Source organism: Heterodontus francisci, chromosome 23, assembly GCF_036365525.1.
Source record: "Heterodontus francisci isolate sHetFra1 chromosome 23, sHetFra1.hap1, whole genome shotgun sequence".
Taxonomy (NCBI): domain Eukaryota; kingdom Metazoa; phylum Chordata; class Chondrichthyes; order Heterodontiformes; family Heterodontidae; genus Heterodontus; species Heterodontus francisci.
Window position 1 is genome coordinate 43,676,155 of NC_090393.1, and position 17,587 is coordinate 43,693,741.

Genomic DNA, 17,587 nt, shown 5'->3' on the forward strand with positions numbered 1-17,587 from the left:
CCAATGAGAACTGTTAACTTTTGTTGTTTTGCCCATAAAATTTATTTGGCAAGAAAAGACTTGCTTTAAAATTAAAGACTGAACACTATCATATAAAAACCAACATGTCTGTGTGATGAGAGTGAGGGGGCCTGTGGGTGCAGAGGGCTACGGTAGCCCTCCTGTGACAAAAGCTCCAATGAGCAGATTTCAGATTCCATTTAGTTGATTAAAGGCACCAAAAGGTCCTTGTTTCAGGTGCTTTAGAGATTTCCTCAGACAGTCCTTTGGCTAAGCTGCTCAAAATGATAATCCATAAACTGTGGGGAAATGGTAATAGAAGGACAAATATTGTAGAGTTGTGGCACAAGGCCAAAGTCTAATGGATTTTTTCTTTGCTTCTGAGGAGCAGACTTTTAGCTGTAAATTGTGGGTGCAGTTGGCAGCCCAGTCCCACGGTAGGTGTCAGATTGTAGGGTATAGTTTGCTTGCCAAGAAAAGGACACTTGTGTCTGAGGAGCAGCTTGCAGAATAATTGATTAATTTTCAAATTACTTTATGAACTTTAGATTGATTAATTCTAGAGCACTTTGCCTGGCAAATTCTTACAAATGAATAATAAAAGCTCTTGTTTGTCTTTGTATTTAAATTGATACTGCTTCTGCATTAGCAGATGCGAATGTCTGTAAAAGCACTAGCACTGTGATGAAGGCTTGTTGTCTTTTTCCCATGATGATTGTCCTGTAGGGAATGAGATTTGATTTTGTAAGTAGTTTTGGAAAAAAAAAGCTTTGGGATGTGAGGGTTGTTGTCATGTTGCAGGCCAAAAACCCATGCTAGAAGGTAACTGGAATGCAGTGATGGATTGGGAATTTGTAATCTCTGAACACTGTTACAGGGAGTGTTATGAGTTCTATTATACAAGTACACAAAAAGAGAGTGAGTAACTGGCTACTTACCAACCATGCGCATAACTTCAACACTCCAGCAGAAGAGTGGTTTTCTTTGGATCTGCTTGTAATGCATTCATTAGCAAGTAGAAATTGTTGCTGGGATAAAAAGAATAGAACTGATATTGTAATCTATTATATATCAAAAATGTGAGGTGATTCACAGCATTCCATGCAGTGCCTGTTAGGCCTGTAGTCGGTGCTGTGGTATCCATTCTAATTCTAATCTAGTGCAGTGGTTCCCAAAGTGTGGTCTGCGGGTCTGTGAGGGTCCTCCATGTGGTCCATGGGCTGGTCCAAAATGCAAGTCACTGATGCACAACACCAGTGCTAAGAGCATACAAGAGAACAGGCCAAAACCCTCATCCCCACCACTCAACCAGACCGACTCCTGCATGCGTAGCACAAGTTGTCATAAGCATGAGCAGCAACAATGTAGTTTTATAAGCAAGATTTATGTTACTGTTGATTTTGTTTGATTAATATAGATGTAAGATTAGTTTCTCAGAAGACGATTGTTGTGATGATCTTATTACACATATTAGAAAATTTCAAATAAACATGTTCTCTTGTATTGTTCATAATACATTGTTTATAAGAGGGGAAAACATACTTGACCTTGTCCTCACCAATCTACCTGCCGCAGATGCATCTGTCCATGACCGTATTGGTAGGAGTGACCACCGCACAGTCCTTGTGGAGACGAAGTCCCGCCTCCACATTGAGGATACCCTCCATCGTGTTGTGTGGCACTACCACCGTGCTAAATGGGATAGATTTCGAACAGATCTAGCAATGCAAAACTGGGCATCCTTGAGGCTCTGTGGGCCATCAGCAGCAGCAGAATTGTACTCAACCACAATCTGTAACCTCATGGCCCGGCATATCCCCCACTCTACCATTACCATCAAACCAGGAGACCAACCCTGGTTCATTGAAGAGTGCAGAAGGGCATGCCAGGAGCAGCACTAGGCATACCTCAAAATGAGGTGTCAACCTGGTGAAGCTACAACACAGGACTATCTGCGTGCCAAATTGCGTAAGCAGCAGGCAATAGACAGAGCTAAGTGATCCCATAACCAACGGATCAGATCTAAGGTCTGCAGTCCTGTCACATCCAGCCGTGAATGATGGTGGACAATTAAACAACTAACTGGAGGAGGTGGCTCCACAAATATCCCCATCCTCAATGATCCCCAGCACATCAGTGTGAAAGATAAGGCTGAAGCATTTGCAACAATCTTCAGCCAGAAGTGCCGAGTTGATGATCCATCTCGGCCTCCTCCTGAAGTCCCCAGCACCACAGATGCCAGACTTCAGCCAATTCGATTTACTCTGCGTGATATCAAGAAACGACTGAAGGCACTGGATACTGCAAAGGCTATGGGCCCTGACAATATTCCAGCAATATTGAAGACCTGAGCTCCAGAATTTGCTGCGCCCATAGCCAAGCTGTTCCAGTACAGCTACAACACTGGCATCTACCCGGCAATGTGGAAAGTTGCCCAACCTGGCCAATTACCACCCCATCAGCCTACTGTCAATCATCATCAAAGTGATGGAAGGTATCATCAACAGTGCCATCAAGCGGCACTTGCTTAGCAATAACCTGCTCACTAATGCTCAGTTTGGGTTCCGCCAGGGCCACTCAGCTTCTGACCTCATTACAGCCTTGGTTCAAACATGGACAAAAGAGCTGAACTCAAGAGGTGAGGTGAGAATGACTGCCCTTGACATCAAGGCAGCATTTGACTGAATATGGCATCAAGGAGCCCTAGCAAAACTGAGGTCAATGGGAATCAGGGGGAAAACACTGCACTGGCTGGAGTCTTACCTAGCGCAAAGGAAGATGGTTATGGTTGTTGGAGGCCAATCATCTGAGCTCCAGGATATCACTGCAGGAGTTCCTCAGGGTAGTGTCCTAGGCCCAACCATCTTCTGCTGCTTCATCAATGACCTTCCTTCAAACATAAGGTCAGAAGTGAGGATGTTCGCTGATGATTGCACAATGTTCAGCACCATTCATGAATCCTCAGATACTGAAGCAGTCTGTGTAGAAATGCAGCAAGACCTGGACAATATCCAGGCTTGGGCTGATAGTGGCACATAACATTCACGCCACACAAGTGCCAGGCAATGACCATCTCCAACAAGAAAGAATCTAATCATCTCCCCTTGACATTCAACAGCATTACCATCGCTGAATCCCCCACTATCAACATCCCAGGGGCTACCATTGACCAGAAACTGAACTGGAGTAGCCATATAAATACCATGGCTACAAGAACAGGTCAGAGGCTAGGAATCCTGAGGCGAGTAACTCCCCTCCTGACTCCCCAAAGCCTGTCCACCATCTGCAAGGCACAAGTCAGGAGTGTGGTGGAATACTCTCCACTTGCCTGGATGGGTGCAGCTCCAACAACACTCAAGAAGCTCGACACCATCCAGGACAAAGCAGCCCGCTTGATTGGCACCCCATCTACAAACATTCATTCCCTCCACCACCGACGCACAGTGGCAGCAGTGTGTACCATCTACAAGATGCACTGCAGCAATGCACCAAGGCTCCTTAGACAGCACCTTGCAAACCCGCGACCTCTACCAACTAGAAGGACAAGGGCAGCAAATGCATGGGGACACCACCACCTGCAAGTTCCCGTCCAAGTCACACACCATCCTGACTTGGAACTATATCGCCATTCCTTCACTTTCCCTGGGCCAAAATCCTGGAACTCCCTTCCTAACTGTGGGTGTATTTACCCCAAATGGACAGCAGCGGTTCAAGAAAGCAGCTCACCACCACCTTCTCGAGGGCAATTAGGGATGGGCAATAAATGCTGGCCTGGCCAGCGACGCCCAAATCCCATGAATGAATAAAAAAAATGAAAAATTCTGTACTTGTGTTTCTGGCATGAATTAATTTACTTATGATAAAATTAATGCACATAAATTTGACATTTCGTAGCCAAAAAACAGTGAAATATTTATAGTTTCCATAAGCATGTACACTATAGCCATTCTTCCCATTAATTGTAATGATGAGTTTTTTTTGTGCCAAGCGAAAGTTGGTGGAGTAGGACTGGTAGGTGGTCCGAGGGGTCTTTTGTCTCGCTGAAGTGGTCCGCGAATGAAATAGTCCGAGAACTACTGATCTAGTGTAATGTCACTCTGAAACAACAGCTGAAGTAATATGGTTGTTGTAAGTATGTATGTGGTTTCACATCCTGGCCACTGGTTGGCTCTGCAACTATATTTGTGCTTCTATCGTCAGAGTATGCAGTTAGAACAAAAGTATGATTTAAAGCACAGTGATAGGAAAGAATGTAATGAAGTTTTTAACTGAAATACCTTAATTTTAAAAACGTTACCTGAAACAATTTTAGAATCTGTACTGTCTTCCCAACCCTATATTTTGAGCCTGAAGGACCTTCTGCCCCAATACTTTACCAAACATTTTACCTGAGTTTACTCCAACACTAAACTGCCATCCTGCATTTCAGCCCCAACCTCTTTCCCATACACTGAAGTCTTTGTGGATGTGAGCACATTTTGTCCATGGTGTTGGAATGATTCCTGAATAAATGGGTAGCATTTGGTCGATGCAATTGGTATTCCAATCATAACTGTTTGGCAATATAAAGCTCTGCTTTAAAATTAAAGACTGTCCTGCAAATCTGCACTCACAAGCCTCCCTCTCCTCAGTCCTTCATCTTGTTCATTTCCATCTTCCCTCTTGCCTTTTCCCATCCTCTATCTCTGTTCTCCTCTGTGCCCTCATCCCTTCCCCTCCTCTTTCTATTCCCTACCTTGGTCTAGTTGTCCCTCCAAGTCCAACCCCACTGGACCTGAATAGCATAGAGAAATTATTTCTTTAGCTTTCTCCAAATACCAAAAGATTTGAAAGAGCCCTATTATTCCACTGTAGAGGATGTAATGGTGCAAATAAAAGAGATGGAGGATGGGGTGAAATTGGTCTTCAGTAGCTCCAAACATCTAATGGGAGGCTCACCCCCCTTTTTACACCACAGCCAATTTTATTTTCTGTTACAAACTTAAGAAACTGATGGCCAGGAAAAGACCAGCTGGTCCATCTAACCTGCCCCACAGTCTTGATGCCTGGAGCATCATGAGTAGATACATCTTATCCTCTAACAGCCATGTAATCTCCCAGGAGAGGCAAAAAGATGGAAAAAGACACCCAGGGCCAAAAGGGAAACAGAATCTGGAAAATTCCTCCCCGACCCCCTCAGGCAACTGAAACTAATCTTGGAGACCATGTTGAGCATGCTTATGTAAACTAGTAAATCACCTACCTTTTATATGATGCAATCGCTGCTTGGCAAAGAATCAGCCCAGGTTCCTTTTGACAACTTCAGCACACACCGCACAATGCAGCAACGCATTCCAGAGATACTCTCTTGGAAAAGAAGAACTGCCTAACGTTTAACCTATTCCTACTCTTGTGTGCTTCAAATCAAGGGAAATGCAACCCAACTCTTTCATGATTTTATTTACATCCATCAGGTCACCTCATAGTCTACACATTCTAAAGTAAATAGACCCAGCTCTTTAAGGTTTAAGGAGTAAATAAGGTTCTTTAAGCTGGTATAATTCTTGTGGCTACTAAATGACCCATCATGTGGGGGACCAAAACGAGACTTAGTAGTCCAGATGCAGTCTACTCAAGATCCTATGAGGACAGAAGTGTTTTTTACTTGTATAGTTCTATTAACACAATCGAATGCACTGTTTGCTTTGGCTTTGGCTACAGCGTCCCTGCATTGGCCATGAACCGTGAGTGATTTGGCACAATAACACTAGATTTTTTTTCTCTCTCAATGAATTTCAGTATTGCTCCCTGTAAATTATAAATATATTCTGTGTTGATCCTGCCTACATGCACCACTCTGCATTTGTTTAGGTTCCATGCCATTTGCCATTGTTTGGCCGATTCCCCAAGCACATCTAAATCTTTTTTGCAGAAAATTATACTCCTCTCCACTTTTAACACTGAAACAAATTCTTGTATAATCTTCAAACTGCTGACCATCCCAACATCAGTGTCCAGGTCATTAATGAAAACTGAACAGTAATAGGCCTAATACTGATCTACAACTTCTGTTTGCAGATTTGTAGCTAGTTCTTAACCCAGTTTATCAAATTACCACTGATAACTGCAAAATTCTATCTTGTGGAATAATTTTTTTTTTAACTTCAAATAACCTGAAGTCAGTCAAAAAGAAAATAGTCTGTGGTGTAAAAGGGGCTGTTGATGCCTTGAGCTCATTACTGGTGAAGACCAAATTCACCCCTTAATTTGCATTTGCATTTTTCTTTGGGCACGTAGCGCTCCTAATTCCCTGATTTTTCTCCCTTACTGATCCCTTCTGGATCATGTGCCTGAGAGGACAAGTTGGTTAGCCTTCTACTAGCACATTACCAAAATCTGCTCTCTGCCTGTTGCTGGAAGGTGCTTGTGAGTGGTTCATCCTATTACAAAACATTAAACCTAGACCAAACAGGCAAAGGATTAACCAGAACTATTTCAGCTTCCAACCTCATAGTCCCGCAACCCCAGACAGCCCGCTTCTACCTTCCCAAAATCCACAAACAGGACTGTCCTGGCAGACCCATTGTTTCAGCCTGTTCCTGCCCCACTGAACTTATTTCTTCTTATCTTGACTCGATCTTTTCTCCCCTGGTCCAGTCTCTTCCCACCTACATCCGTGACTCTTCTGACGCTCTACGTCATTTTGACAATTTCCAGTTTCCTGGCCCCCCCGCCGCCTCTTCACGATGGACATCCAATCTCTCGACACCTCCATCCCCCACCAGGACGGTTTGAGGGCTCTCCGCTTCTTCCTTGAACAGAGGCCCAACCAGTCCCCATCCACCACCACCCTCCTCCACCTGGCTGAACTTGTTCTCACGTTGAAAAACTTCTCTTCAACTCCACTCACTTCCTTCAAGTAAAAGGTGTTGCTGTGGGTACCAGCATGGGTCCTAGTTATGCCTGTCTTTTTGTGGGATATGTCGAACATTCCTTGTTCCAGTCCTACTCGGGCCCCCTCCCCCAACTCTTTCCAGTACATTGATGACTGTATCTCTGCCGTTTCCCGCTCCTGCTCGGAACTGGAAAAATTTATCAACTTTGCTTCTAATTTCCACACTTCTCTCATCTTTATGTGGTCCATCTCCGTCATTTCCCATCCCTTCCTTGACCTCTCTGTCTCCATCTCTGGGGATAGGCTGTCTGCTAATATTCATTATAAGCCCACCGACTCCCACAGCTACCTCGACTACACTTCTTCACACCCTGTCTCCTGTAAGGATTCCATTCCGTTCTCCCAGTTTCTCCGTCTCCGACACATCTGCTATGATGATGCTACCTTCCATGACAGCGCTTCTGATGTCTCTTCCTTTTTCCTCAACCGAGGATTCCCTCCCACTGTGGTTGACAGGGCGCTCAACCAAGTCCGGCCCATTTCCCGCACCTCTACCCTCGCTCCTTCCCCTCTCTCCCAGAACCGCGACAGGGTTCCCTTTGTCCTCACTTTCCACCCCACCGGTCTCCACATCCAAAGGATCACCCTCTGCCATTTCCGCCACCTCCAACGTGATGCCACTACCAAATGCATCTTCCCCTCCCCTCCCTTGTCAGCATTCCGAAGGGATCGTTCCCTCTGCGACACCCTGGTCCACTCCTCCATTGCCCCCACCACCTCATCCCCTTCCCACAGCACCTTCCCCTGCAATTGCAGGAGGTGTAATACCTGCCCATTTACCTCTTCTCACTATCCAAGGTCCCAAACACTCCTTTCAGGTGAAGCAGCGATTTACTTGTACTTCTTTCAGTTTAGTATACTGTATTCGCTGCTCACAATGTGGTCTCCTCTACATTGGGGAGACCAAACGCAGACTGGGTGACCACTTTGCAGAACACCTCCGCTCAGTCTGAAAGCATGACCCCGAGCTTCCGGTTGCTGGCCATTTCAGCACTCCCCACTGCTCTCGTGCCCACATCTCTGTCCTGGGATTGCTGCAGTGTTCCAGTGAACATCAGCGCAAGTTTGAGGAACAGTACCTCATTTACCGATTAGGCACACTGCAGCCTGCCGGACTGAACATTGAGTTCAATAATTTCAGAGCATGACCGGCCCCCCTTTTTATTTTTAGTTTTATTTTTTTATTTTTTATGTGTTTATTTTATTTTAGTTTGTTTCTACTGTGCTTACCCACTTTTTTTTTCATGTTTGTGCTTGGGCCAGGCTGTTTAGGTTCCTGTCCATTAACAGCCTCTCTGTATGAACGCTTTGTCTTTCAGCACACCACTTACCTTTGCTCCATGACTTTCTGGTCAGCTATTTTCTGTGACCTTGTCCTATCAACACCTTCTCTCTTGTTATCTCTTGCCTCACCCCTGCTTTACTTGCTTAAAACCCTTTTACATTTCTAATATTTGCCAATTCTGATGAAGGGTCACTGACCTGAAACGTTAACTCTGCTTCTCTCTTCACAGATGCTGCCAGATCTGCTGAGTATTTCCAGCATTTCTTGTTTTTATTACTATTTCAGCTTTGTTTTTTTTTTAAAAAGACATTTTTCATAATAATTGTGTTTCAGCTTGTTTTTATTCCAGTCTCTCTTTCTCTTCCCCCCCCCCCCCCCCCCCCACCTCCCCACTCTGGAGGGTGAATTTGTCATAATTCCAGGAATCTGTTACTGTAGAAGTGTTCTTTTCTGATCTTTGTCCAGCTGGAACATAACTGCTGGTGCTGTGTTGTAATAAGGATCAGGTTTCCTTACATTGAGACTGTCCACTGGAGTTAAAAGTGCCACTTAAGTTTCTGTCAGACTCAGAACCCTCATGGGCATTTCCCTTTTTCTTCATCCCTACTGCTGATTTAGGAAACCCATAGAAAGAAAAATAAAGCTAACTAAAATGAGAAATTTATTGAAAATAAACTTGTAAAAAGCATCAGAATTAAGATTTTATCCCCAATGTTTTTAGAAGTCATTGATGGGAAGATTTCTGTAATTAACGAGCTATTGATGCAGGCATTATATTGCTGCTTTCACTGCACAAGTAATATGTGCAGCTGTTTTATAAGAATCCAAGAAGCAAATCAACTGAATTTTTATGGAAAATGCGACAAAGAAATGAGTAGTACCAGAAGACTCATTTTTGAAGAAGCAAGATTTTGATATACCCCAGTTAAACATCACTTTAAAATATGTCACCCAGTGTTTAAACTAATGAATCAGTATTTCTTGCGTTGAGCAAAATTAATCCTGGGAATTGGTAATAAAAAGCTCCAAAACACATGCACAAAGTAGGGATTATAGAAGGATAAATATTTTTAAATGGTAAAATTATTAATAGCTGTTGCAGTGGATCCATCTACAGTGTTCTACTTTGGCACTGTTTTAGTGTGTATCAACATTTCTGTTTTAGGGTGAGAGTATATGACCTTCGGACGAGTAAAGAAGTGATATCACTCTATGGCCATCAACTAGGTGTGTCATCAGTGCAGATGGATGACTGGAAGATTGTCAGTGGTGGTGAAGAGGGGTTGGTTTGTGTGTGGGAACAGCGAATGGGAACCAAACTCTGGGAAATGCATTCCAGGTATGAATTTATTGAATTTCGAATTTATTCTTTTTTTAAATAAAGGTAAATGCTCATCAGTTATTTCTGTGGATTGATCACACTAGAAAGAAATTTCAGTTGTAACAATTTGTTTACTCAAATGTAGCTTTGATTAGGACAATTGCAAAGACAAGTATTGAACGTGATTTTCTGAAATCTGCCCACGTTCCTTTTCTCACTTCCCAATTTTGAAGACTTACATTTTCATGCACCTTGTCACATCTCCCAAATATGTCTCAAAGTGCATCACATACAGTAGTTGTTTTTAAGGCACAGTGACTGGTAAGCAGTTTGCATACAGCACAATCAACAAACAGTAATGAGATTAATTAGCAGTTAATGTTTTTGCTACTTCGATGGAATATTGACCAGGACACCAGGAAATTCCCTGGTCCTTTTTGAGTAATGCCAGATTAATTCTTCAATACACACGTAAGGCATCCTACCCAAAGGATAGCACCTCCACTACTTCCTCAGTACTGTTCTACTGATGATATTTAATCAGAGTGCCAGCCTAGATAATGTGCTCAAGCTCTAAAGTGGAACTGCAACCAACAATCTTCTGAATTTTCTGCCCGCCCCTCCTGGTAACATTGACCCCTTGCTGTGGTATGGTTCCACAACCACTGGGACCCCCTGTGATACCTTGCCTGAGTGGCCATTTTTAATGTGAATTTTGTCAGTGAGTGTAGGTCAGTCAACCATGTGTGGTCACCACATCTGAGCCCAATCATATCTTCAACAGAGGTGCATATGATAATGAGTTCTTTCATACAACACATACTTACAGCAGGAATCGTTGGATAGAAATCTGATTTTCAATTCTTAACCCAGGGGCTCAAAGGACAATTGGACTGGCACCACCTGTTGACTAAGGTCATTTCAGTACAGATCATGGATTGAATTGAATCTAACACCTTCCAGGTCGTCTTCATTGTTCATTGGATAAATTTGCTGAGCCACTAGGGGAGCTATGATATTTTTAAATCAATAGCCAAAATTACAAATTTGTTTATGAGGCAGCATTTAGAATCAAGAAAATCAAACTGAGCAAGAAATTAAAAGAAAAAATGCAAATGCTGTAAATCTGAAATAAAACAGAAAATGTTAAAAATCCACTGAAGATTTGAGAGAAAAAGATAGATGAACATTTTCAATAGGGTGCTTCATCAGAACTGGTGTGCTTCCAGATGCTGGCTGACTGTGCTGTGTATTTCCAGTTTCTTTCTGACTCATTGATGGAAAAGAACAATTGCAGCTACATATAAAAGAATCCAGATTAATCTTGTAATTATTGTTCCAGGCACCCTGTACGACACCTACGTTTTGCAGCACAAACACTGGTCACAGCAAATATACCTGATGAGAAATGTCCAAGAGGAGCAAGTATCATGGATGATGATTTAACAGCTCATCGTAGGTAAGACAGATCTACAGCACAATCGTGTAATTATTATGTGTATATGACAACCTAAGAAGTGAAGCAGCATTATGCATTCCATCCAAAATAGAATGGTCTATGTTATCTTAATGTAAAAATAATGATTAAAATTTACCTGTTTGTGTCAATCAAAATTGCAGGTAAGTATGAGAGTCTGGAATCAGTTTGTATTAGGCATAAATAGATTGGGCGAATGTCTGCTTTTTCTGACTGCTGTAATTGACCTTGGTAAGTTTGTGAAGTCTCAATCCATCTCCTAGTTTATGCATATTGGCACCATGAAACTTCTAATTTGGCAGTAAACTGATATTAAGTTAGTGATGTCACTCAGCAACCACAGGGATGGCTGCTGTGTGAAATAGATGCACTATACCAGTACAGGATGTGGCATTTTTCTGAGGTTAAGGCTGAGGCACATTGTTAAAGTAGATGGACAATTCAGACTTTTGGCTGCCTAGTCGATGGAGCGCTCATTCGGGCAACAAAGAGAACCTCGTGATTTGAGATTCCAGTCTCATTTAAATTTGGCAGGTGAGCTGTGAGACACCACATAGGAGTCCCAATGCGACTTATCATATTGAGGCCTCAGAATCAGGCCAGGCAGCGCTATCAAAGTACAAATTGTGTGGAATAAAAACAGAAAGTGCTGGAAATACTCAGCAGATCTGGCAGCATCTGTGGAGAGAGAAGCAGAGTTAACGTTTCAGGTCTATGACCTTTCATCAGAACAATTTGTGTGCAGCAGGTGATTGCGATCACGGGGTGGGGCCGGGGCAGCAGCAGCAGCTTAAATTATTACTTATACTCCTCCAGGGCGCACACAAACAATTCAACAGTTAACATTTGAAAGGTCCCTTCAGTTCCATTGCCCATGGAACTATCCGGCCAGTTCCAACCTCGGACCCTGATTTTCACATTAAAAGGGGCTCATGGCCTGGATATCCAGCAGTAGACTTGTTTCAAAATGGAGCCAGCCACATTGTTGGTGTTGATGAGATGATGAGGCTACCCAATACCATTTTTGAAACTGTTACTGCCCAGTTCACATCAGATGAGGGCACCCAAAATAGACCCCAATTGGTGCAAGCTTCAGCCTGATTTTTAATTATATCTGACCTTGGGTATAGTCCGTGATGACAATGGGTGTAAAAAAAATGAAACAAACACACATTCATATTCGTTCTTTCTCTCTCTCTCTCTCTCTTTCAAATCCACCCATCCTCAAAGAACAACGATGACAGTTATGGAGAAGTCTAGTTTTAAAAGCAAACTTTACTGCACTAGTTCTTTAACTATGTGTTTGATTACTATATTTTGCACCTACAAGTTACATGTTGATTATCTTTTATGATAGATTAAATGATGAATTTGCTCAATAAGATTTTTTAATTGTTTTAAAATTATTAACTTTCAATTATTGTTTTACAGGCATAGAGGAATTATTTATGTTTACGACTTTTCAATCGATAAATCAGCTCCTGTCTTACCAATCTGTTGTTCATCATATGATGAAGATGTTGGCTACAGCTACAACATAGCACTTTCAATGCCCTATGACCAAATCAAGTGAATATCTGTCATCTCATGGATATATTGGTTCCATTACAGTCATATAGTAATTCTGAAAGTATGCTTGTAATTAACTTACATTTCAATATGTAAGGAAATAGTATTTCTCAGGAAGACGCTAAGGAGGCATCAAGGACGTTGGAGAGATGACTGAACTGGAAACAACCTTTGGCCCTGAAATTCCCCAAGGGTTTACCACTGAACTTTAAAGAAAATGGCATAAATGGCCGTTTTTAGCCATGTTACACCAGGAGTTCCAGCAGTTTTCCACCAAACTTATAGTGGGAGTCCTCATTTTGTGTTTTAAATGATTCTATATCTTTTGCTTTCTATTACTTTTATAATTTGTTTCTCACAGTAATTTGGATTTTGGAGCAGCTGTTTTCATGTATGGTAATATGAGGACAAAAAATTTGGATTCAGCTCCAGTTGCATAATGCACGGGATGGTATGTTTTGTGAATTAAACATAATGTAAAAAAAGCATAAGATAAGACTGTTTTCAACCAATAGTATTCTGTTTTAAGTTTAGTTTTTAATAAATTCCCCATATTGTGGCTGGTGCTTTTCTTTTTGCTTAATTCACTGCCGTCTCTCAGATCCTGAAGGTGGTAACTTATTCGGGAATACAGTTTCAAAGGCGTTGGCTGCCCTCCAGTAACTTGCACAAGTGACTATTATGTGAGCAAAGGCTGTGAGTGTTGACAGGCTGTTTGAGTGAAGCCTCATGCTGCCACAAACTGATAGCCACCATTGTTCACTTTCCAGAAGGAGTCCTTGGACTGTAATGGGATGTCGGTATCATGGCTGATTAATTTCTCACTACCCCAGACCTGGGAATATTAATGACAATTTTAGCATCCCCTGTCATACCTAGGACAAGCTAACTCGGCACAGCCTAAGGATCAAAATTGGGACCTTCCTAGTCTTACTGGCTCAGCACCATACTACATGGTGCAACTGTACACTGAGCCTTTGGTAGAGCTGCGTTTTTTTTTTTATAACTAGGTTCGGCAGTGGGAGGACATTTTGGGTTTGATAATACATCTCTGTGCAGTGCTGCTGGGACCACTATCCCTCAGGTACTGTACGTGCACAAATGAACTGATCTCACTCAATTAACACGAGGTCAGGGCCTTTGAATACTTGTGTGGTGTTGCTAGCATATCATTCATCTGTCAGGGATCAGGTGCCAGCAGTCTATGTAGGATTACTGGCTGCCTGTAAGGGCACAGGTTTTCACGGGAAGGGGAGGTGGTGATATGTACGGAGGGAGAGTGGAGACATAGGGGGAACGATGGAAAAAATAGGTTTAACATCAAGAAACAGGATTTTTTAAAAAATTGGCCTTCCCCTTCAGCCACCATTCTGAATGGGAATTGCTGAGGTGGTGTGATTGCATTATGGGAGGCCCCTAGCTCAATAGCTTTCACAACCCAAATGAGCCATGTGCAGTGTATGCCCATGGTCTTTTACACTGGCCATCTGCACTGTGCTTATCAGAAGCTTAGAAGGCTGCAGGCCTCTGCACCCAATATGGGAATTGGACATGCACCATCACATTATCAGCCCTGTTGTCCCTCCCCCCCCCCCCCCCCCCTCAGCAGTTAGCACTCAGCATTATGTTTGAGTAAAATATAAATCATAAATGAGATTGTTGGTTTATCCAGTGATATCCTTGTCTTTAGGCTATTATGGTTATACCAAAGAGATAGTGGAACTAAATATTGCCGAACCAGTCAATGCTTTCCCATCTCTCTCCCAATTTGGGAAAAGCCTACATTTTGATCACCATAAAATCTTGTACAAATATTCTATTTTCAAATAAGAATACAGTATTTTTAAACATTGTGCAGCCAGCTGAATTGTGTATGCAGTTGATATAAAACGTAATAAGATTGAGAGGAGTTGCAGAAACACTATTGAATAATCAAGTCTTAGATCTGATAAGTAAAGGCAAAACCAGATAAATTTGGCATTAACTATTTTCTATATTATATATCAAAAAACTTTGAAGAATCTGTATTGGTTGTCTAATGCATTATGATTTATCCTTATTTAAATATTGCTGCAATCTATCGTCAATTAATCATTAATCTTTCTCCGCTGTCATTTCTGTGGATGTTTTCTATGATTCCCATAAAATCAAACTAGACTCTGTTCATTTTACTTTAGTCAATAAAACAGTATCAAATCTAATATTTGTGTTGCACAACTATGAAACGATTACTCATGATCTTGTGGCTTTTTAAAACATGCAGTTAAGCCAAATAGATTTATACCAGTAACCATTTGAAATTACTCCAGGTGTAAATGATAAATTATAATCATCTCCCCTTGTCTTGGAAATTGCTAAATTACCAAGGTTTATTTTGATGTGTCTCAAAATACTATTACGCTTGACTCATTTTAAAAGAGTCACCATATATTCAGTAGAATTGGAGGCCACCATTGCAATTTTACCAAGTATGGAAGCCATTCTTTTTGTGCAGCTATGTCATAAAAAAGAGACTAATCTAAATGTTTGGCAAACATTCAAAGGAAACCCTATGAGCTAATGTTTATGTTCAGTTTCACGCAAAGCCTATTTGTGGAACAACTGAAAGGTAACATTATATAAGCTATACTGGATGCAGAATTTCCTAATATGGTTTACTCTTAATTCAAAATTGCTTAATTCACATTATTTAATAATTCACATTTTTATAGACAAGATTCCCATTTCGCTTGTTTACATTGCATGATTCAAATTAATGAATTCTAATCTTCATTAGCACAAATACAACTATATGAGTAATCAGCAGTAGACTGTAATTAGCTGCAGACTATTTCTTGTTAGCACTGTAGTAATGATGCTGTGCACATTAATTCATGTGAAGGTTGTTACGCATCAACATCCAGGAAAATGTATGTCAGAGTGAGTGCTGATTGCCAAAAGTAGCACAAAAGCTGACCCAATCTAAAATGAAAACCAAATAGATAAACTGAACAAAATACAAAGTGATCTAATCTGTAATCTAATCTTGCACTTCAAATAGTGAATTCAAGTATCCCAAGGTTCACTCTTATTGTTTATGACATCATTTAAATCCCTTGATCATATTACTGCCTTCAAATAGCTCCACTGTGTCTGTGATCTATGCATTATAGTGAGCTTTTATGTCCAGTGGGATACAGTGGCTGGTTTAAGTTCACCACAATCTTTCATATATGTAGCAGCCAGAAGGTGTATTTAAATGTTTTGCTTGTATTGCTTTGTTAATACACGTTGGCATAACTTTTATTTGTTTCGTTGTATTTAAGGAAATAATTGCTACATGGCTTTCTGTCTACTGCAGAAAATGGTATGTAAAATTACTGAATGATAGCTTGGTACTATTGAAGTAATTAGTTTCAGCCACTAGATGACAGTACAGTAATACATTTTATAAAGATAATATATCATGCCTAATACCAAAGCACCACACAGTGGCAGGAAATGTGTACAGCAACAGTACATTTATAGTCTCTAGAATCTAGAATAGGAGAATCTAGAACCAGGGGTCACTGTTTAAAAATAAGGGGCTGTCCATTTAAGACAGAGATGAGGAGAAATGTTTTCTCTGAGGGTCGTGAGTCTTTGGAACTCTCTTCCTCAAAAGGCGGTGGAAGCAAAGTCTTTGAATATGTTTCAGGCAGAGGTAGATAGATTCTTGATAAGCAAGGGGGTGGAAGGTTATCGGGGGTAAGTGGTAATATGGAGAAATCAGTTCAGCCATGAACTTATTGAATGGCGGAGCAGGTTCGAGGGGCCGAGTGGCCTACTCCTGCTCCTAATTCGTATGTTCGTATAGTGCGTACTACATCAGAAGGCATTATTTTGGTAATGTGTGGGGAAGGGAAATAAGGGAAAGGCTACATATTAAATTTAAAGAGCATCTTGGGAGCAGTTCTATTACAACTTTCACATTAATGCAATGGTTAGGTTAGGAATTCCAGTAAACACTTGGGTCTCTACACCAAAAAAACTAATGATATGGTTGTGGTGCTGAAGTTTATGCCAGTCACAAACAAGCATTTTCCATAAGGAACAAGCCCCACCATCAGTGATTGCCAACTATTGCTTCACATTTGTTAGCATTTGCTCATAATGGGATTGCATTTTTAATCTGCCAATTTAAAGCAATTCCCTGTTCCAAATTCACCTGAGGTGCTATTTCAAATCCACTTCAAGTGTCATAGAATCATATACGACATAGATGGAGGCCATTTGGCCTATTGAGTCCATGCCGGCTCTCCGCGGAGCAATCCAGTCAGTCCCATACCCCCACTTGATCCCTGTAGCCCAGCACGTTTATTTCCTTCAATTGATCATCCAATTTCCTTTTGTAATCATTGATTGTCTCCGCTTCCACCAACCACATGGGCAGTGAGTTCCAGGTCATTACCTGTGTCATGCAGGCCCCCACCCGCCAAGAATGAGGCACATTAGTTTTGCCACATGGACATTAAATTTTAAAATTGTTGCTGGGAAGAAAGGAAGGCCTATTACAAGGGGTTGCCAAGCCCCTGACTGGAAAGACATTTTTTGCATACTAGCAGACAGTGTTGGAACAAAGGAACCAGTCCCTGCTCCCCAATACACAAAAGAGACCTGGTCAAACCAGTCGGTCATATGTCCACCTGCTGCCCAACTAGGGGAGTTTTAAATTGGAGAAACAGTGTTGGAACTCAGAAATCTGTTTGCTCCTGGACTGGAAAAGACCTGTTTCCTGTTTGCTCTCATCTCCTCCTCACCAGCTTCAGAATCCATTGAAGACATATGAACCCCAAGAGAGAAAAGTGTTCTTCAGTGAACAAGGTTTAAGAAGAAGACTGGGTCCCAATGAAAAACAAGATCCACCTACAAGCAAGGACTACAGCGAGCTCAAAGCACAGTAACAAAAACCCGTCTTCAGAGATTGCCTTGAACCTCTCCATTATTTTTCTTCTGCTCTTTTCTGTCCCTGTTTGCATATGT

The 17,587-nt window shown here is 41.6% G+C and overlaps 1 protein-coding gene across 2 annotated transcripts in view; it reads left to right on the forward strand.

Annotated features, from left to right (window-relative positions):
- fbxw8 (F-box and WD repeat domain containing 8) overlaps positions 1-14,931 on the forward strand; it is a 183,934-nt gene extending 169,003 nt beyond the window's left edge. Inside the window, exons 11-13 of one of the 2 annotated variants that reach the window (XM_068055169.1) lie at positions 9,385-9,558; positions 10,883-10,999; positions 12,449-14,931. In XM_068055169.1, coding sequence (XP_067911270.1) covers positions 9,385-9,558; positions 10,883-10,999; positions 12,449-12,590 — 433 coding nt within the window. In that variant the 3' untranslated portion in view covers positions 12,591-14,931. The remainder of the gene's footprint in view (positions 1-9,384; positions 9,559-10,882; positions 11,000-12,448) is intronic. The other variant, XM_068055168.1, reaches the window with a different exon arrangement.
- Positions 14,932-17,587: the final 2,656 nt, after the last annotated feature.